This window comes from Sphaeramia orbicularis, chromosome 17 (assembly GCF_902148855.1).
Source record: "Sphaeramia orbicularis chromosome 17, fSphaOr1.1, whole genome shotgun sequence".
In the NCBI taxonomy this organism is placed as follows: domain Eukaryota; kingdom Metazoa; phylum Chordata; class Actinopteri; order Kurtiformes; family Apogonidae; genus Sphaeramia; species Sphaeramia orbicularis.
In genome coordinates, this window is record NC_043973.1 from 3788185 (window position 1) to 3811158 (window position 22974).

At 37.7% G+C, this 22974-nt stretch overlaps 1 protein-coding gene across 2 annotated transcripts in view; it reads right to left on the reverse strand.

The window, feature by feature from the left end:
* lig1 (ligase I, DNA, ATP-dependent) overlaps window positions 1–22974 on the reverse strand; it is a 130535-nt gene that overhangs the window by 84838 nt on the left and 22723 nt on the right. For both annotated transcript variants that reach the window (XM_030161210.1, XM_030161209.1), the window contains exons 8-14: window positions 21204–21290; window positions 8009–8065; window positions 4608–4666; window positions 4136–4249; window positions 1585–1751; window positions 1133–1209; window positions 801–892 (exon numbers count right to left, since the gene is read on the reverse strand). In XM_030161210.1, the coding sequence (XP_030017070.1) occupies window positions 801–892; window positions 1133–1209; window positions 1585–1751; window positions 4136–4249; window positions 4608–4666; window positions 8009–8065; window positions 21204–21290 (653 nt within the window). The remainder of the gene's footprint in view (window positions 1–800; window positions 893–1132; window positions 1210–1584; window positions 1752–4135; window positions 4250–4607; window positions 4667–8008; window positions 8066–21203; window positions 21291–22974) is intronic.

Here is a 22974-nt window from a genome sequence, read left to right on the forward strand (position 1 = left end):
TTTAATATGGTGTAGGTCCGCCTTTTGCGGCAATTACAGCCTCAATTCTCCGAGGTATTGATTCATAGAACTTGTGAATTGTTTCCAAAGGAATTTTAAGCCATTCTTCAGTTAGAATACCCTCCAACTCTTTTAGAGACGATGGCGGTGGAAATCGATGTCTTACTTGAATCTCTAAAACTGACCATAAATGCTCAATAATGTTGAGGTCTGGGGACTGTGCCGGCCATACGAGATGCTCAACTTCATTAGAATGTTCCTCATGCCATTCTTTAACAATTCTAGCTGTATGGATTGGGGCATTATCATCTTGAGATGAAGGTGTTTCCATTATTTTGTCCAACCCCTGTAGACCCAATTCAAATTAGGAAGCATCTATATCACTGGAAAAAAACAGCCTTAGACTAAATGTTTTGTCCATATAGAATAGAACAGAACAGAACAGAACAGAATAGAATAGAATAGAATAGAATAGAATAGAATAGGCTTTACTGTCATTAAACCCATTGTGCAACAAAATTGCAGGTGGTCTCTGCCTGCAACCGTGCACTTACATCTAAATAATAACAATACGATACAGACATATCTTTAAAAAAAAGTATAAAATATAAAATTGTGCAATCAAAAAATATGTGCAAATTGGAGATATACTGTATGAAAGGCTACGATTTTAAAAATGTAAACCTAATATAAAATATGCTAATGAAGCAGAAGTAGTGTAAACAATGTAAACACACATGTAACAGTGTCGCAGTACATTGCTCAGCCCTTGCTGTGATGTGTTAAATATTGACAAATACCTTGGCCAGGAGGCGTCAGACACACTGCCTGACTTAGTGCTGATAGGACACTCTGCTCAGCCAGGCCTATTCTCAGCTTCCCAGCCAGGGACCTGTCAGTCAACAACATTGGACCAATAGCAGTTAGTATTTGCACCTGCTGCCCTTGACAACAGCTAGACAGACAGGCAGGTAAAAACAGCACTGCAGTGTCTATGTGTGTGTTTCTACATTGATGCAGATGTGCGTGTAAATGCTTGTCATTACACATCCAGCCAAGCCTATCTGTGTGTGTGTGTGTGTGTGTGTGTGCACATGCATATATGTGTGTGAGTGAGAGAGTGTTATTTTACCTGACTATGTAGCGGGCCTCAGAAAAGCGGCATGCCACAAAGAGGCCTTTGATGATGTCGATTTTCTTATTCATGGCCTGAGGCGCCCGGGAGGAAATTGAAATTCACAGAAGAAGAGCGAGCAGAGACAGAATGCATAAAGACTGAGGTCAACGGCGACTACAAACTACATGTTCAAGGAAGGGAAAAAAAGACACAAACAGCAACAGGAAGGAATAGGAACTAATTGCTCGAGTGATTCCATCCAGGTGATGCCTTATTCACAAGCTGAAAAATGACCCTGTTTCCTCTGAAGTGGACAAATAAATTAATAAGTGCTTGTTCAACACACAATCACATTAACATTTCCTTTTCCTTCACTAGAGCCAAAATTGAGGCCAACAGCGTGAAAACAATACCCCCTCCCCAGTAAGTGTGGCATCCCCTAATGAAAATGTTATTCTGTGACTCACTGAGTTCCCACTCATGCCGGCAATTTCCTTCAATTTCCTGAACACGCCCCCTGCTGTCAGACTGGCTGGCTGAAACATCATGCGCTGGTTGCTACGGGAACTCTCAGCCACCAGGCCCAAATCTCCTTTCTCTTGCGCCTCTGCCTTAATTTTGTCCAATTGTCGTCCTGGAAACAAGAACGAGATGGTAAATAGCAACCGCCTCATCAGTAAGAAAGGGTGGAATTAGCATTTAGGGGCTGAGAATTCACAAGTGAGTGTTTGGGTGCAATTGATTTGTTAAGGAATGTTTGTGTGCGAGTGTGTGTTATGAGAGCATATAGATTTTATCTGTGTTTGGGAGGACATTTTAGCAGATACACCAAGCACTTTGAAGGTGAAAGTGTGATTTTAGGGTTTAAAATTATCAGTTTTCAATATATAGAAGAATAAAAAAAGAAAAATGCAATCTGTTAAAAAAATGTAGCCGACCAGGGCATATATATTAAGTCAATGAGATGACAAAAAGACACAGATGTGAGTACATTGTGTAGTTTTGTGGATAAATCTTAGTTTCTTGATTTGAGAACAGAAAAATATGCCAAAATGCTGAGGGTGAAGGAGGAGTTGGAGGGTTCGAATTTTTAAGTCATTCAATTCTGATGTTTAAAACATAATAGAAAAAGAAACAATCTGTAAACCATGAAAAGACAGTTACAGAATTTAAATTAATATCTGCAGTCTGTCTAAGGAGAAAAGATAAAGAGACAAACACTTGTTTATGTCCCCCTCTGGGTGGTTCAGTCGGTTTATGCTTTGCACCACAAAGTGCAGGAAGTAGGAACGGTGCATTTGTACGACAGTGTCAGGAGACGCTGTTTTGATGGAATATTCACGAGTGGGGAAGTGATCCATGACATTAAAATGACTAAAGCCCCACAAAAGGAATACCGCGTATGAAAAGATGAATGGCTTCATCAAAACTTTACATTTTTAGGATGTAGTTACAGCTCAAAGGTTGGTGTTATTTCACATAACAAGAAAGACTCTGAAGGTAACTCCCAGATGTCTAAGGGGAGGAGGGTGAGGGCTGAAGATTTCACACAGTAGCAGCATTATTCCAACAGTTCAGTCTTTGGTTATGATAGCCAGGATCAGGGGTCTAAAATCTATATAATAAAAACCAAGTGGACTTTGTGTGTGTATGTGTGTCTCAGGATTCACACTAAATCCGTACAGAGCTGACTGCTGCAGTTTGACATACATATGTATTTTTGGTCAAGGAACAGACTAGTGAAAACAGCAAGTTGACAGGACCAATATTTTGGGAGATATAATCCAATAGTCTTACAATCACTTTGCTATACCCAGAGCGCTTTGGTGGTGACTGCTGGACAAATGTGGTACAGCATGCACGAATACACAACAGCATAAAAACTACCACATCTAGAACCTGTGGACCCCACGGGTAAACGCGCTAGTTAATTATATTCATGGGACTTCTTTACACTTAGTTACCATTACTACATGGAAGTGTTGTCACACCTGCTGCTGTTACTGTCATTATCTGACACTGTTCTGATCCATTATCCACCTCATAAAAAATACTGATTGTACTACTGCTGCTACTGTAAACATACATATACACTTTAAATTCTTTTATAGTTTATTCTGTATACCACCTATTTATTCTTATTCTATTTTTACCTCTTTAAAACAAATTTGCATAGCTTTTTAATTACAAGGTGAGAGAAATGATACAAAATAATTCTCTTTGTATGTCCTGTCCATGTAATGAATTGACAAAATAAAATCTTTGAATCTTTACAGGGGCATGAATCTGATATCACATTTATGCTGTGGGGACAAAATTTGTGTTGTGGGGATGTAAGTCTGGACCCAAAATTTATATGATTACATTTAACTGTCAAATCTCAGGTTGTTTAAAAGGGAACCATTGAAATCCTTCCATCTGAAGGGTAACGCTCCCATATCATTTAACCCTCCAGTATCCCGTGCCGAGGCCCTTCACCAAAAGACCAAATGTCAAAATGTTTATCATACAGTTTGTTTTAAACTTTCTTTAAACACTTTTTTGTATTTCATCAACTTGACCTGTAAACAAAAATACCAAGTACTTAATAATTGCCATATTTTTAACCCTTTAAATCCCATGTTTGTAATGTAAGCAAACCATATCTTTTGATGGGGAAAAAAGCCAAAAAATTTTAAAAACTTTTTTCCCCCATATACTACATAAAAAATTGATTAGATATTTTTGGATTTTTGCAGCCTGGCATATGTTGGTTAATATTATATTGGTTAATATGCATTATGTGCATTTTTTACTCAGAATTTTAAAAATCATGCAAAAATGAACAACTTTTGAATTCTAACCGAATCCAAATTGTGAGAAATATAATGAATTTTTATATCATAAAGTGCAAAGTGTGCATAATATGCTCACCTGAACACTGGAAGGTTAAGGGTTAATGTGAGGGAGGGAGAAGGAATTAATTTTAGGCTTGCTGTGGTTTTGTGCATGAAATCTTAACGAGCATGTGTCGGTTACCCGTTGCTTGAGCAACAGCTTTCATCAGCACCGTCTCTCCAACACCCAGCTCCATCCCCAGGTAGGCCGGACCCAGCTGGTTCAAACACAGGTACACACAGCACAGCAGGTCGTCTGGAGAGGGAAACCCACACACATCAGCACGCACCCACACAAACGGCAAAACGCACACATACAGTACAGAGAGACCACAGTGACACATCCTGGGACACACACAGACATGATCAAACACATGAATGTGGCCCCACGTAAACACACACAAACCAAGCCAGAAACATCAACAGAATCCCAGGCACATATTTATACACTCACACACACCAACCAACAAACACACACATCAATGAAGCGACTCATCCTCCCTCTTTTATGTGCAACCTGGCTTCATCATCATCTCCTTGATAGAGTGGCTGGCAGCCAGCTGCCTGTGTAGCTACATCAGCATGCATTATGGGGGAGATAAAATACCATTTACCTGGAGAGAGCAGCAGCACAGAGCGAAGCAGGTTCGACAGCGTCTCAATGTTTCTCAGCCTAGAAAATGACAACAGGATTGCTCTGAGACAAGGAAGATGAGTTAAATGAATTTTAAAGCCATCCTGTTAATACTGGGGAGGTGGGAAATGAGATTTGTCTGGAGGGTTTTAATCGGAAATGGAAGCTTGGAGGCAGATGAGCAGTTCATTTATGAAACACTATACATCAATTACAATGGTGAGAAAAATACATGACATTATCAGGACAGTCGACATTTGATATCGTCTTAAGATAAAGGGAGATGCTTTAGAGGGGTTATAAATCATTTACGGCAGGTTTAAGGGTCGCTCACACCAGGAGCAATAACTTAATTTCTTAAAACAGTTCTAAATCAAACAGGCCACACTGCAACTATAATGACAATGACAGTGCTAAATAATATGGATGGGATCACCTTCAGACAGACTGACAGTAAATCAAAATGCACCTGAAATTACAGGGCATGGTGTTTATCACGTCCGCCGCCAAGGTGCCGTACATCTTTCAACACCATGGAAGCGATGAGAATAAGATGATGTTTACTTCAGTGAGTACACTGTGTGGCTGACAAAATATGTTCACAGACCGTTTTACAAATCCACCTCCTGTGTGGAATATCGACACATTCATACTCCTGACTGCAGCTGTAACAGATATAAGAGCCTATTCGTTTTAGCGGAGATGCACTAATTGGGTAAACCTGGGCTGACACCCTTTATGGAAAACTACCAGTGTTTCGTTTTTGTAGGTATACTGTGTATCCCCTGACTCTGTGCCATGGAAAGAAGCCATCTTCATTTCAGTTATTCAGAACAATCATAATATTTAATGTACTTTTTTTTTAAATTTAGTAGCGATGCGCCACATTTATTGACCACCACTGCAACTATACTTATAAAGGCTGTAATTTTATCTATAGCTTTACAAAGTATAACACCAGTGTTTCCCTCATACTTTTACTGCATTTATGGCATACACATGAGGGTGGTGTATTGTTAATATCAGAGACTTTTATGACCCTTTTTTATTATTTAAATGTTTTGTCACTGCTTATTGAATTAAAAACACCTGAAAACCTTAGTTCAGAGAACAGGTCATGCTTGCAACCTGTTTGTTGTTCGTCTGATATTGACTAAAAATGCTAAATTATTACACGAGTACACTTTTCTATTGAGGTCTTTCTAATTTTGCAGTCAAAGAGTGTCCCCACTACCATGGTAAGTACCGTTCTAAACTTCAGCTACATGTCATGGATGTATTATGTTCTGTGAATGTCAACCGTTTGCTCAATGAAGTCATCAGTCCTGAGGTTGATTTTCGCCCTGTGAGAAAATGGATGTTTGGAGTAAGAGCTTACAAGGAGAATGTGAGTGGAATCAAAGTAAGATATTCTCTGGTATTGTCATAAACACAGACACACAGAGCACCTGTTGACTGATTATTTGCCGACTATGTGATGTCAGATTTTTGTGTCACTCATGTTGATGTTTTATGCCATTAATATTAACACTCATGTTATTGCGTTGGTTGATTTTCAGCACTCGCTGTTTTGTGGGCGTCCAATTCTGGGTCTGGCTTGATGCATTTTGCACAAAAGCTCATATGCACAAATGTGTATGTTGTAAAATGCAGTACACACCAGGTTTACCTCAAAATTACTCTTAACTTTGCTCACCACACTATTTTTGGTTCATCTTAAGACTACGGTGATCAGACTACAGCAGTGCGCCACAATCTATACATCATTAATGGGAAACACTGGTAATACAGATGCAGTAATTAACTCCTGGCCTGTAACAACCAGGAGTCAATTATAAGCCAGGTCTCTACTAATTGTCAAGGTCAAGTTCAACACAAACGAAGTGGCTGGGTTAAAAAAAAATAAAAATAAGGCTGCATCATCTCCAGTTATATACACTTCTACAGCGCTCATTCAGTGAATTCAGAAATATCACCATTGTTCTGGATTCCTGAATTGAATGTTTTATTGTCTGATTTCAGTCCCAGAGTGCATTCCTGTTCCTGCCTAAACCAAACTGTAGTTCGAAAAAGCTTAATAAAACTAAACTGTCTTCCAAGGGTTGTAAGCTGGCGATGCTTTCACAAGAAAAGCCCGTTAAGAAAGGAATGCTTCCATCTACTGAAAACGCTAGACAGTGTTTAATTTGAAAAAGTCAAGGAGATGTTGAGTTTGTTTTAACAGAACAAGTGGGAGGGGATGAAAAAAACAGTAGAACTGGTCACATTAATGATCAATTCTACTTCTTCAGCAAGTGGAATAAGAATAAAACCCTGTCTCTAAAACAAGTCTGCTTCAAATAATGAGCTGGCACCTGCTCCAGTCAAGGTTAATTGAAGGCCCTGAGCACTAAGAAAGACAGTAGTTGGATAAGAATTTCAACGATTCTTAACAGCAACATATAAGGCACAAAACAGCCACTGCCACTACTCAAATCATCTTTTTGCCTGATACCGATGTTCATACGATAAACTGGTGTATCCCTTACTGATTTTCACATAATCATAGTTAAATTGTCACTACGGATATTCCACATTTAATATATCATTTAGTCAAGGTCTGCTGTGTATACTGAGGATTATATTTTCTCTCTTATTTGTGAAACACATGTAAAACTACATGTATGTCCCCACAGGGAACCCTTACAAGTAATTAAGTCAGTTGCAGTGGGGATCTGAGCGGCACAGTTTTCTGTTTATGGACTATATTGGACTTGAGATAAACAGCAGTATTTTGTGTCAAACTATTTTTGGAAACTCATTTATTTTCACACTAGATCCTTTGCTAGTCCCTGTGCTCCAAGAGGACCCGGGTGAAGCTTTGTGGATAATGAATGGCAAATACATTAAAACTTAAAATGTGCATGTTCAGTGCATTCCATGTGCATCCTACGACTGGTCATCAGTTTTCATTCTGGGGATGCAACACAGCTGGAGTGAACTCTGTTTGCAGCATATTTAGCAGTGCTGATGCTCAAATCATGTACTGTTCTTCTCGGTGTTGACAGCCATTTACAGTTGACTGAAATCTTTCAGACAATAATGAAATCAAACAGTGAGAAAAGTTCAAACAGAGCCTTTAAAATTCCTAGAAAGTGGCCTATTTGCAAAATTTCTTCCTGTTCTTGGCCCTCCCCAGAAAACTCAGCGACTATCCCTGGCTGAAGCACACTTCTCTAATTATATTCCACAAATTCCCAGCGGGAAAGCCTGAGTGGTGATTTATAAAATGCTTTTGATATATAGTACACCCTTTGAATACAGTAGGCGATCGCCATCGCCCCAAATGGTGTTTGCTTCAGTGTGGGATAAAAACCCATTTCCTCCATATGGAGCTCTTACCTGCCAGAGTCCTCTTCAATCTTCTCAAAGGTGCGAGCCACCGCCAAATACGGCACTCTGGAGAGAGATGAGTATGTAGTTAGCAGGCAAAACGTCCACACTGACTCATTTTTATACTCACAGCATTTAAGCGACTCAGCTGTTCAGGGCAAATAGCAGTTTGTGCAAGAGCAGAGTAACAGAGTAAGCTTTGACTCAAGGTTAGGGCTGGGCTATGAGGGGAAAAATATGATGACAATAACTTTTTTTCCCCATGTTGATCAATATCGATATATATATATATATATATATATATATATATATATATATATATATATAACATTTCAGGGCATTCTATAGGTTTTCAGTCTCAAGTGTTGTGACGTGAGCATTTCATAGTCTGTGGAAGACATGGAAACACAGTTGGGGGAAGAAAATGGGGCATTTTTCAATAATATAACATTCACACAATATTTCCCATTGTAACTACTATATTCATTCATTCGTTAATTCATTATCTGAACCTGCTTTATCCTCACTAGGGTCACGGGGGTTGCTGGAGCCTATCCCAGCTACTTATGGGCGAAGGCGGGGTTCACCCTGGACATGTCTCCAGTTCGTCACAGGACTGAACATATAGAGACAAACAATCACTCTCACATTCATACCTATGGGCAATTTAGATTAACCAATTAAGCTATCAGTGCATGTCTTTGGATGGTGGGAGTTAGCAGGAGTATCTGGAGAGTACCCACACAGACACGAGGAGAACATGCAAACTCCACACAGAAAGGTCCCACCCCCATTGACTGGTGTTGGAATCAAACCCAGGACCTTCCTGCTGTGAGGCACAAGTGCTAACCACTGCACCACCATGTCGTAACTACTATACTTATGTCTAAAATCTTTGAAATATAAAACAGACATAAAATGTACAACAAAACAATAAGAAAATAGCTGCAGCCATTAGATATGAAATAAATCATTTTAGTAAGCTTTGGTGCTCCCCACATTGATTTTATATTCAATATGCCCTTGGTGTTGCATTCAAGGCTTATAATCGCCTGGAAAATCCTAAATTTGACAAGGCTACAAGTATAAAGAATGTTCTGACAATGCCTGAAAGCTGAGCAAAGTTCACTGGCTAAACTTTCAAAAATTAAAAGGAGAGGCATTTTCACCTTCTCAGTGTAATGACTGATGTAGTTTTCCAGTGCTGAAACATGTTTGTGGCCATTTGAATATAGAATTGTGAATTTACAACGTACATTTGAACGTGGGCGCCTGTAACCCACTGCCATGTATTCTAAACAGTGTGGGTGCTGACAGTTTACGAGGTGTGTGAAAGCATCCCACACTGTCCCCCCACCCCCCCACCCTCCACACACACACACACACACACACACACACACACACACACACACACACAAAAAGCAGGAACAGAAACAGTCAATCTGTAAATGTGACCAAAAAACAGTAAAGACTCTCAGCCCAGCATCCTTTCCAAAATGACTACTTCAGTACAAACACTTCCATGCCAGTGTGCCCAGCAGCATGTGGAGATTCACCCACCAAGTGGAAAATATTCCTGCCTGTGGAGCTTTGTCACCGAGCCCATTTACATCCAGAAATCAGATTAACCCTTAGGGGTCCGAGCTTATTTTGGCTGTTTTTGAGTACTTTTGGTTTTGCCTTTATATAATGTATAAAAAATGTTTCCTATACTCATGTTTGGTATCTTTTTATTCAGCACAGCTTCATCTATCTCATCTGGCTGTTATTTTTCCACTTTAACCTACTATATCAACATAGGAGGTGAAAAAACACACGCAAAATGTAAAATCCGATTTGAAAAATTATATCAATTTATTGCATAAATAACACATAGATGCTTAACAAACCTTTTCAAAGACTTTAACAGTGAATATTGGTTCCAAATATTAGGTATATAAAATCAAAATTGGAATAAATTAAAACTATACTCAAATATTTGACATGAAAACATATCTTTACATAGGCTTTTTTCCGATTTTCTCACCCATAGTCTATGTTCTCACCCCTCTGATCCTCCCAGTTTCCGCATCCATTTGAGGTGGGGGTCATTCTCACCCTCACCTGTAATGCTAATGCAGTCTGTGGATTAGAATCCGCAGATATGGCCAGTTTTTTCCGTTTTGAAAAAGGAAAAAAAAATTTGAAGATATGGTAAGAAATATAACGCCCACACCACCCCATTTTCATACTTTTATTCACATTTGTTTGCTCCAGGTTCAAACGGTCATATCTCCGGTTTTATTTGCTCTATCAATATCAAACAAAAAGTGGGAGAAAGTTTCAAGTCTCCACTTTTGAATGCAATTCTCCCTTGTGGTCTATGTGACTGACTTCCGACACTACAACGTGTTGAAAATGTCATGTGATTCAGTTACTGGGCCGTGACCGTGGACCCCAAAGGGTTAACACACCAGGATTTCTCCCCAATACCCCAATGTCTTCCTGCATGTATACAGGTTAATCTGATTCATTTCATTCTTTTACATCTGCCCATGTGTAAAAACAATTAAAATTATTCCAATCATCAGTTTGAGTCAACAATCACTGTGTATGTACATACTCAAAAGAAATATGAAAAATCAAATAATGGGCTGGAGTGTCTAAACCAGGGGTTTACGATGATCACATTTGTTAAGTGGATGTAAATGCATCAGATTACTACAATTATCTGATTACTCCCAGTTATTGGACTTTTATGGTCATGTAAACCATCTCAGTGTTGCATTTATTTCTTCTGTGTGATTGGCTGTCAGATCTGTCCAGGTTAGAGGTGGATCAGTTTACGGTTTTACCAATCCAGTTCGTTACATTGCCGTGATTTTTGCAAACTGTCTGAACAGTCCCTTGTCATTAGGATTGTTTGTGGTGTAGGTTGTGTTGAATTACAAGGAGCCCTACACCTAAACCCCACTTGTTTTGCATTAGTAATACAGAGCCACAAGTGTCTGACAAGTCATGTGGAATATAATGCAGACAGCATAAAGGAGATCACAATTCAGCAGAAGTAGAGAGGAAGATGCACACAATGACTGTTGCAACCATCCAGAAAACTAATGTGTCTGTGGGATGTCAGGAAAAAGATATGTCAGAGTTGGTCTCAAAAGTAAAGTCATATCAATACGGCAATATTTCAGATTTGAAGTTGACGTAAGATGTTGACAATGCAACATGTAAACATTGCATGAAAACTAGCATAGCTTAGGGTGCTGCTTCTTCTTCTTATTCAACATTGGCCAATCAGATCACAGGTTTATTAGTGCCACCAAGTGGACAAGAGCTAAACAATACATCCCATTAAAGGAGTGACATTTTGTGTTTTTTTAAATGGAATTCTTCATTTTCCAACATTTCCCTGTGGTCTGCATAAACTGTGAATGCTCTGGTTGGGTCTGAATTCTTCATTTATTCAACTCCACAGGTTCATCTTCAACCCTATTTCTGAGTAATGACACCAGAAAGGTGGTTTGGAGCGCTGGCCCTTTAAATCCAAATCAGCCACTTCATGCCCCACCCCCTCAGGTTGTTGACCGTGCTGCTCTGTCCCGTTCAGCCACCTGTGTTCATTAATACAACTGAACATTTTAGGTAATCGGCCCGAAGTTTGGACATATTTTCAGTATGGACTACAACTGCTGCTGCTGATAAACAATTACGTCGTACTCGGAGAAATGTTTGTCGGGACTCTTGACCTTATATGTGCAAAAGTCATGACATAACTAGTTAATTAAATTAGGTTAATTAAAAAAGGTTGTAGAAATCCACTTGATTTTTCCCAAAATGAATATAAAAGATAGCTTTGCAGCACCTAGAGGGTTGAAATTCAAACTTTATGAACTACTAGCATCAAAATACACAAATAAATTAACCAAAGACTAATAAAAGTGGGTTTAGCTAAATACAACCCCTTTAAGTTGTCAAGTGTGACAAAGTGGGAAATCCAGTAAACCGGTCCAGTGTTTGGCTTAATGTTATAAGTATCAGAGAGTTTTTACAGTGGCACAACCTTCTTCCACACAGAATAAAATGGCCAAATTGTACATTTTAGCACCCAGCCCTACTGAGGGTTATCAAAATTCCACAAAAAAAGCAGTAAGACAACGGTCCGACCTGAGATGATGGTAACAAATGAGCTCTTACTTTGAAAATGGACACAAAACTGTCCATCAGAGGCAAGAGAATAAATAAGAGAAGACTATATACTTTTCAAAAACTTAATTTTCTGCAGAACCGAACTTTAGATTTTAATGAATTGTAAATATTCTGATAATAGACTGAAGACAAATTAATCAAATATTTGTTTTTTCTCTGTCAAATTACAGGTGGCTTTACATGAGACCAGCTGAGCCATAAAATGTTTGCTTAACACGTATTTAAAAGTTAATTCATTAAAAAGTTTTCATCGAAGCTATTTGAATTTGTAATTTGAGGCAATTTCTGCAAATTAAACACAAATCCAACTGTGTGCTGGATTCGCCCGCCATTTAAGGCCAAAATATGCAGTATGTCCAGATGAAATAGTCTATGATTATTGACATTCTATAACCAAGTAAGAGCACTTCCACAATCTCCACTTTTATTTCCCAATGTTTAACTCCAGAAGGTCAGAGAAAAAGAAGGTGTTACAGAAAAAAGTACTATTGATTAGACAGTGTCTGTTGGTTGCGGACACAATAATTTTCTTCTGTGCTTTTACTTAGTAATAAACAGAGGAGACAAAAGAAATATCAGTAGACAAGACAATGTGAATGGCATCCAGTGACAGTTTCTGTCCATATTTGTACCATAACACTGTGATTAAATGTATTGGTTCAGTCTAAGATCCAGCCACAAAACACCTTATTGACATAACAGTCAATGACTCTCATATCAAGTATTTCTCTGAGGATTACACTCTGCTCTAGTGGATAAAATAAACTCCTCTAAAGTCTCTGCTGAGAAAATCCCATCAAAAGATTCAAATATAAAAAGCGACAGAAGTTGATGCTTTTGAGAGTGACAATGTGTGATGGAAATTATACAAGGCATCCGAGAGATTTCCCCCACAGACTCTCAAACCTCTCCAGACGGTTGATAAATAACACGTTACTCCAGAGCAAATAAATTAGATATTTGGATTCCTGTTTCTGCAGAAGGTTAGGGCTGTCCCAAATACCGTATTCAGAGCTTCAGCGTGAATTACCTGGAACTACTGGATGTGGGTGGAGTGGATGAAATCAGAGTTAGAGAATAAAACTCCAGAGTCAGTGTTGGTCTAGTCTGCTGGGCTTTGACATGAACCTCCTACTGTTAAAACCACTTAAACTGCATGATGGGCTTCCATGTTTGTTGGCACCAGGAAACTTTTTCTGATGAGAAAGTCAGCTTTAGATAAATGTACGCTGAAGAGGTTAATGAGACAGGCCTGGAAAATAAATGCTCTGCTAGGGATGCGTAACATGGGCCAAAAAAGTTAGAACAGAAATGTTGATGCCAATAACAATTCAGATGAAAGTCATTATGTTTGATCCATTCTTTTTTCTGAGGTTAAAGTCTAATTCATGCTCCTGAGTCAAAACTAAAGAAATATGGGCTACGTCAACATGTCTTCCATTTTGGATCAGGACTAGTTTGTTTCTGATTCTGTTCACGTTCACACCAATTCTCTGATCATTAGTCAGTTTCTGGAGATATCAGATTATTCAAGTGATCATGTTAACAGTATAACCAGACATGTTTTATCAGATAACAGCAGTAATCTGATTATAATAAATCAGATATAAATCAGATTAACCTGTGTACATGCAGGGAGACATCGCAGTATTGAGGACAAATCCAGGTGTGTTAGTCATCCTTTTACATCTGCTCGTGTAAAATCAATTAAAATCATAGAAAACAGAAGTTATGTAGTCAAACGTGAGTGGAAGACAATAACAGGAAGTTTGAGTTGACCATCACTATGTACATATATACTGTAAAAGAAATCCAATAATGGACTGGAGCGTCAAAACCAGGGTTTTCGATTATCGCATTTCTGGGATTACTCCCAGTTATCAGATTTTTATGGTCATATAAATAGGCTCAATGCACTGACATAAACAGGGAAGGTGTGTGTTTTCTCAACAGATTATAAATGATATCAAAGTCAATTTGATATTTCAGTCTATGTGAGGTAAAGTTCTTTTACTGTCCTGCACAGATCATGAGACACATCCCGAGAAACCACGTAAAACCTGAATTCCAGTCTTTACTCCTGGGCCAGATCAAGCGGTGACATGGGGACACATTTCATGTTCAATAGTCTCTGTGTTAAATAACTAAACAACTAATTTCCATGTTTAATACATGTACGAAAGGTCTCAGTAAGTACTTTCACATGACACAAATACAATTTACGGAAATAATATTTTGGGGTAAAAATACTTAAATTACTGCTGCGTGACACAGGGACTCAAAATGAACATCTTTTTTTTCACTTAATACAAATGTACAAAACATGCTCTTCTGATAAGATGGTGATCCTAAATGAAACATAGGACTTTAGCTATGATGTTAAACTACAACTGTGATCAATATTGGATCAAGCAGCAAGAAGCAATGAAGCCGTTTCCATGTTTGTTGCTGCTGCGGCCATACTGTGGCTGCGTGGAATTCCGAAGAGCCCCAAGTGACGGTTTGGTATGTAAACAAATGGACTGCTTGTGATGGAGTCAACTTACAAAAATGGTCACCGTGAGGGAAGTGATTCACATGTGTAATCACAGAAAGACTAATAGAGTTATGATACTTAGGCTATCACTCAGGTTTTACAGATTTGATGAAAAATTGATGACAAACGTCAAACGCTGCTTTGAGCTAAAAAATGAGCCTATTTGAGAAAGGATAGGAGAAAGTTAAAATTTTGACACTGATGTTCACTTTGGCTTGATCTGGCCCTCCTTTGGGTTTGCAGGCCAATGCTGACCATGTGCACGATGCACGGTTCTGGCCTCCGTCTACTACTTCTTTCATCCTCTTCTTTGTGACTTAAACAGACTCATCACTGCACTAGCATATTACCACCTTTAGTGGTCTGTGAAATGCAAAATGCAGATCTAAGCATCAGCACTATATCGAACATTTATCAAACATTTTTGTAGACTTTGGGGTAAACTTCATTGAGATAATTATGGTTACCATTTACTTGCCCCTCCCTACACTTAGTTACAGTTGCTGGTAAACAGTAAGGATTGCTACGTCGAGCTATTAAATCTATAAAGTCAGTTTCCTGATTGGGCACATAATAAAAATAAATATTTGCAAACGTATTTTTTCCTGGAGTTGATGAAAAGAGTAAATAAGGAATGATCAACCCATCATTTTTGTTGTGAGTACTGATAAGGCCTATTACTAGAAAGAATCTTTCAGTCATTTCACTTATTCTGGTTAGGCATGCACTGATGACAAAATTCCCGATTTGAAAATATAATAAAATAAATACTTTCCATTTGTTTTTGTACATTTTGTTGGCATTTATCCCACTCTAATAAAGAAATTATCAATATATAAATGCACAATCACCATTTTAAAGTCTTTCAACCCCTTATCACATTATCCTTGACTGACACATTAACTTTAACCTATAACATGCACAGCAATAAATAGCATTAAAAACAAACATTTAATTTTATGTTTATGTTTAACCCTAACCCAGTGCACAGCGTTTAGCATGACCTCCCTTTGCACTTTGGTCTTGGACTCTTTTGTGCAGATGATGACACTAGTCTTCAGGTGTTTTTAGTCAAACGTTACTTCTTATCAAAAGAACGGAAGTCATGGTTATCCTGCACCCAGACTAGTTCACCAGCTGAAAACAAAGTAACATGAAATCAATGCTGAAAGAGCATCAAAACTATTTAACTTTTCCATCTAACTGTAGCTGGTTCCTAGTGGAATTTTATCTTTAAACTTTTTGGATTTAGTTGGATTATCTGCTCAAGTTTTTAGAGATATGATACGATAGGATACAATAAGAATAATGTCAAACTATTCAGTAAATTTAGAGAAAATCCTGATAGATATAAACTTGAGTTCACAAACATAAAGAATGGCTAGTTTTATTTCAGCAATATATTTAGGATAATAGATCAAACCAACATAAAAAAAAAAACTTCAAATGAATTACCCTCTCATATAAACTTCAAATACATTTATTTGAAGTTCTCTAAAAACCAAGGGAAAACCCTGGCGCTAACGCACTAAACACAGACCATTCTGCCTGTCAAAGACAGATCACAAATATATAGTATTGTTCTCATATTCCTGTATTTTTTTGTTGCAGCTTAAAAAAGTGACTGAGAAACTGATACATGGGCTCATTATATCCCTGAAAAACAAAGCTAAAAGGTGGTGTTTATGTTTGAATAAAACAAACTCCAGTTAGGCTTTAAATATAGTGATGGATCTCTATAGTGACCCATCTGCTAGGATAAAGATTAATGGACAACTTACGGACAGTTTTAAACTCTATAGAGGCACACGACAGGGGTGCTGCCTGAGTCCTTCACTTTTTGCAGTGTTTATTGAGCCGTTAGCTCAAGAAATCAGACAACATAAAGAACTGAAAGGGATAAATTTGGCTAAAGAGGAACATATAATTGGATTATTTGCGGACGATGTGATCGCCTTCCTTCAAAACCCAAACTCAACACTTCCTAAACTTATGACAGTTTTAGAAAATTATGGGAAAATGTCAGGTTACAAACTGAATATTGTAAAAACGCAAATACCGGGTATAAATTATACTCCAAGCAAAACTATCAGGCATAAATATAAATTAAAGTGGGATACAAAAATAATAAAATACTTGGGGATACTAATCACTCAAGACTTGTATAGACTGTATGAGATAAATTACAAGGTAATAAATAATAGAATACAGAAAGATATAATAAATTGGTCAACATTAACACTACATTTGAGTTCAAGGATAGAGGTGGTGAAAATGAATCTATTGCCTAGACTACTCTATCTCTTTTTATCACTTCCGGTCCGAATCCCTGACTCTCAGTTTGTGACGTGGGACAAATTAGTATCTAGATTTATTTGGGCTGGGACAAAACCAAGGGTAAAACTTAAAACACTTCAGTTGGGAAAATTAGAAGGAGGTCTAGCTTTACCTAATCTGAAACAGTATTACTACGCAGCCCAAATGAGGTGTATTGTAAATTGGTGTTCCCCTGAGTATCAAGCCAAATGGAAACATATTGATTTAAATTTAGACATTTCACAACCTCAGGCTTGTTTAGGGGGTAAAGAACACACAGAACATAAGGGAGATAATGACATCATAAAAGAACAATTGAGAATATGGAATGTGATTATTAAGAAATATAATTTGGAAAATGATAGTAAGCTCCTGGTATGGCCTTCCCAGTCAGATAAATTCACCCCCGCTAAATCTGATAATAGATTTCTGAGGTGGAGAGAAAAGGGAATAACAGTCATTTGTACACTCATTGAGGGGAAAACTTTTAAATCATTTGATAAAATAAAAAAAACAATATAATTTGGAGGATAAGGATCAGTATGGATATTTACAGGTAAAACATTTTTTTGACAGAGAGATTAAAAGTAACTTATCAGAGGGCAGTGAACTGATTAAGGTCTTCACAGGAGCTTACAAACACACACCCACTAAGACTGTGTCTAAAGTATATCAGGGTCTACAAAAATGTAATGGTGTGAATTCATTTTATGTTAAATCGAAATGGGAATCTGAATTGAATATTACTCTGTCTGAAAGTGAGTGGCATTCTATGTGCAAAACACAGCTAACATCCACCAGCTCTAAAGGTTGGCGAGAATTTGGCTGGAAAAACCTCATTCGCTTCTTTATTACACCAAATATTAAAAGCAAACAACTGGGAAAACAGCAGCAATGTTGGAGAGGATGTGGACACATGAATGCCAATCACTCGCATATCTTCTGGACATGTGTAAAAATGCAAATGTTTTGGAACCTTATTTTTCAGACAATGGAGAATATTTTAAATTATAAAATTCCAATGGACCCCCAGACTATCTACCTTGGTCTAATACCTGATGACATAATTAAAAGAGAAGACATTTACTTATTTAAAATTTTAATTCTTGCCGGTAAAAAGGTAGTCACAAGGAACTGGTTAAAAAGTGACCCTCTACAACTACAACAATGGCTGGACATTATAGAAGAAATATACTCCATGGAAAAATGAACATTTCAACTGAGGATTAAGATGGGAACTTTTAAGCGAAGATGGGAGAAATGGATCATATTCAAGGACAGAAATTCATGATATCAGATTGAGTATGGAAAAACTGTCGAATGTATAAGGAACAACATCCCCCTTGTTTTATTGTGTGGGTTTCCACCCCCAATTTTTTTGTTTGTTTGTTTTTGTTAATTAGCATTGTTAATGCTCTGTAAAAGTGATTCAAAACATTAAAATAAAGAGTATAAAAAAAAAATATATATATAGTGATGGAATAAAATTAACAGACAAAAGACACATTCATTTCTATGTGACAATTGTCAACTAAAATGTCTCCATTGTGAGGCTACTTTGGATGTGTCTTCTTAGAGGTCTTCCTGTTCCTTCCTTACTCTGACACTCATTTCTCCTTCAGATGCTCGAAATTTTCAGCATCTTGTAACTTGTCAACCTGTCACTGTCTCAGTGTCAGTGCTGGTAACATAAGATGAGAGCTGTGACATATAACCATTAGAAGAACATTAAATGAATGTCAATACAGAACGGGTAAAGTTACTTATTTTATGGGCATCTAGGAACATTTGTAATAATGCATAATGACCTCCACCAAGGAACGGCAGAGGTAATGTTTTCATCAGGGTTTGTCTGTCTGTCTGTTAGCAACATAACTCAAAAAGTTATGGAGTTGGATGAAATTTTCAGGAGATGTTGATACTGGCACAAGGAACACATGATGAAATTTTGGTGGTGAGCGGGGGGACTGATCTACCTTGGTGGAGGTCTATGCTCCGAGTGCTTTTCTAGTTTAAAAAATAAGACCTATGTCCCTGTATCTCACCGGCATGTTCTATTAACTCTTTAAGTGCCAGACAGTTAAGGGGCTAATAAGCCTTAAAAGTGCCAGAGATTTTGGCCGTTTTTCAGTATTTCGCATCGTTTTTATAATATTTGAAGAATCCTGCAGGAAACCGCTCGGTAACATCCGACCGATTGCTGATTAGATTCAAAACGCACCGGACGCAGCCGATTCATTATTGATTGTAATTTGCATAATTTATAATAATAATAATAATAATAATCTTTATTTATATAGCACTTTTCATACATTAAAAACTGTAGCACAAAGTGCTTTACATATCAGTTTAAAAATCAGTACCGCCCCCCACCCACACCCACCCGTACACACACACACACACACACACGCGCAAACCCACAAGCTCACACATACTTAAGAAGACTGACTGAGCACGGGTAGACCAGAACAAAAATGTACAAGTAAAAGTAAAACATCAATTTAGGAGGCGCTGTCTCAGGGAGCCATCCGCACCAGGAGGCAGCCGCCGACCCCGGCGACCAGGCACCAGCAACACAGCCCCGCATCCTAACTAGTGGGAGAGGGCCAACTGGGACCCCCACCCACCAGAAAGGAGCGGACCCCAGTGAGAGAAGGCGCCACAGCCCCCGGAGTCCACAGCCGCCCCCCAGCATGGAGGGCTCCCTCTGATGAAACACCGGAGAATAAGAAACATTAAAAGATATAAAAATATTATTCGGTCGCGTGACCTCAAATTCCCGTCTGCTTGGTCTCAAAAGGGGGACACGGAAAGAACGTCATCGAAATGTGAGAAAGAAATGGGGGTGGATGGTTTGTTTGTACACAAATATGGCGTGTTCTCCAAAGCCGATCTGATCGGCCCGTGGCACTTTACAGGTTGTTTTCGTAAAGCCGATTTAATCGGCCCATGGCACTGAAAGTGTTAAGAATCAATACCAAGTTGAATTTGTGAGGTTGTCAGGTTCTGTTCTGTTAGAGTCCTGTGGTCTGGATGCAGGAGATCAGTCTCGCAATAGAAGTGGGTGGTACTTTCACTGGAGGAGAACTCAACTAATGAAATTAAAGTCCATATACACCTTTCTATCAGTGATCAGTAGGAACTATATTGATATCTCTGACTATTTCCATGTCATAAACCATCAAAATATGGCCCATTTTAAGTACACATTTTTCAAGATCAAATTCAAGCACTTTTAAGGGTCATTTTCACATTTTTCGCACAGCACCTTATCGCTGGGGTAAAATTCATATCTACAGGAATACATATACTCTTGATTATTTTTTCCATTTATTATCACAATGATGTACATAATATTATGCTATAAACATCTAAAATTATGTTTCATAATAGCAAAAAGTTTAAAAATTAGAGGAGAACCCAAAGTTTAATCCAAAAAAGGGAAACAACTTGACGTTCTTCAGACACACTCACACCAAGAAAAAAGATTAAGATAAAAATGTACCCGAGTCGACCTGAGAACACCTGGGATATTTTGTTTTTTGACTTAAAGTTTCATTTTTCTAGATCTATCACCTCTCTGTAAGTAGCTTTGGCTTGGCATCTAACCTGGCAGAGTTAATATTAAAAATAAAGAAATAAATCACATCACACAGTTAAAATTGCAAGCACTTTCAAGAGCTTAAACTAAAATTCAAGCACTTTTCAGACCTTGAAAACACAACACTGAAATTTAAGCATTTTCAAGGATTTCAAGGACCTGTGTGAACCCTGAAATACAGGCAATTTTTGATATTTAAATTTTTATAATTAAGTTAAATAAATATTTATATAATAATGGCAATGTTTAATACTTCAAAAATTTGTTCAAAAATCCAAAAATCCAAATCTGTCTGTGAACAAACTTTAGATACTGTCCCAAGGAAGCTACATAAAAAAATTTGAAATGAATCTGACCTGTAGTTTTGTCAGAGAAGACGTCTGAAGAAATTGTTGACAAAGACACAACACCAGACACAACACTTTCACAATAACTTACAGCCTATCGACTGGTGAGCTAAAAAGCGTCTGAAAACTAATTCAAAGGCATTTAGGTCAGCTCTAAAGCCAACACGTGGGATAAGATGTGAGTGTTGTGGGTAAAGCGCAGACTGGACTTACTTCTGGCCCTGTTTCCAGCAGGCGTCGTTCACAGGGTGGTAGTTGGGCCTGGTAGGATCGTAGTCCGTAGGTCCTGAAGTTGACTCACTGAAGAAAAATACAAAAGAAAAAACATTTAAAACACTGACCAATTTCTAGCCGATAGTAGTGACAGCTGCTCCAGTCGCAGATGACAAACTCTTTGAAAACACAACGTTGTGAACACTGGCATCAAAACAAAGCACTTTGAAATGTAGAGACTGTTTAGTGAAATATTTTGTGAATCTTCAACTGGTTTCCTCACATTAGAAGGAGGATGAACTCCTGCGAAGTTCATTTCAAAGACAAAAAGTTCTTACTGAAAGAAATCAAGCAAGTAGTTCAACCTATTAAAAGCACCCTCTCTCACTTCAGAGGGATTATATAAGACTAATTTATTCTTGGGGAGAAAAAAAGCACTTCAGCATGCTTTAAAGTTAACAGCACTTTACTGGAGTAGCATGCGTGAAGTGTTAAGTGCTTCTGATATCCCTGTATGGATATCTGTCTGCAGAAACACACTGATGTGGTTTATCATAAGGAGGTTCTCCAATTGTGGGTCTGTAACACCAGTCACTCCCACACCAACACACACACATACACAAGGCAGTGATAAAAGATAAATAGTTAGGTGGATGAAAAATGTATTTCTTCTCTTGTACACCTAAAAATAGCTGGTGGCTGAAATACTTGACCTCAAAATGACAATGCTATGATACAGTGCTGCTCTTAATGGTTGAGTTACATGTAATAGACTAGAATTATCACTTCAGGTCACGACAGGTCAAGTAACTGTTTACACCCACTTCTATCTATGATCATTTATAGAACCAAAAATGTGAGGGAATTTAATAATCAAGTATTTTTTGTGTAGTATCCACTGACTATACCAGCTAGGGATGTAACCATTACCGGCATAACGATAAACCGCTGTAAAATTGCAGATGATGTTTTTGTGTTTCAGGTACATGGGCCAGACATGGCCATCAAACAGGCCAGGGGGATATGGCACCGCATATTACCATTTAAATTCTAATTATCATGATAACAGTGTTTGATTACTGCACTTTTAGGGGAAAAAACCCTATGTAAAGCTATGCTTTCATGTCAAATATTTAAATATAGTTTTAATTTATTACAACCTTGATTTGATATGCCTAATATTTGGAACCATTTTTCGCTTTTAAAGTCTCTGAAAAGGTTCATTAAACATCTTTGTGTTATTTATGCAATGAAGTATATAAATTTTTCAAATCAGATTTTTTTGTGTGTGCGTGTTTTCTGGCCCGTTGTGTTGATATAGTAGGTTAAAGTGAAAAAAATAATAGGCAGATGATATAGATGAAGTTGTGCTGAAAAAAAAGATACCAAACATGGGTATAGTAAACATTTGTTTATATAGTATATAAAGGCAAAATCAAAAGCACTGAAAAACGGACAAAATAGACTCAGACCCCTAAAGGTTAATATTTGAATGTTTCTGCCAACAGAAAGTACATTGTGCCTATTATTTTATTTTATTTTTTTTTTGTTTATGTTTTTTTTTTTTTTCAAAATACAACTTGGTTAAATTATTTCAATATTGATATGAAATTTTCATATCGTTACATCCCTTGTACCAGCTAAAATTCTAACAGCTGTAACTATTGTACTGCTATTGTACTGCAACAGCCATGACCATAAAAATTTGCTAACAGTAATCACATAATTGTAATAATCAGATCTGACGCGTTTACATGCCCTTAAGAAATGC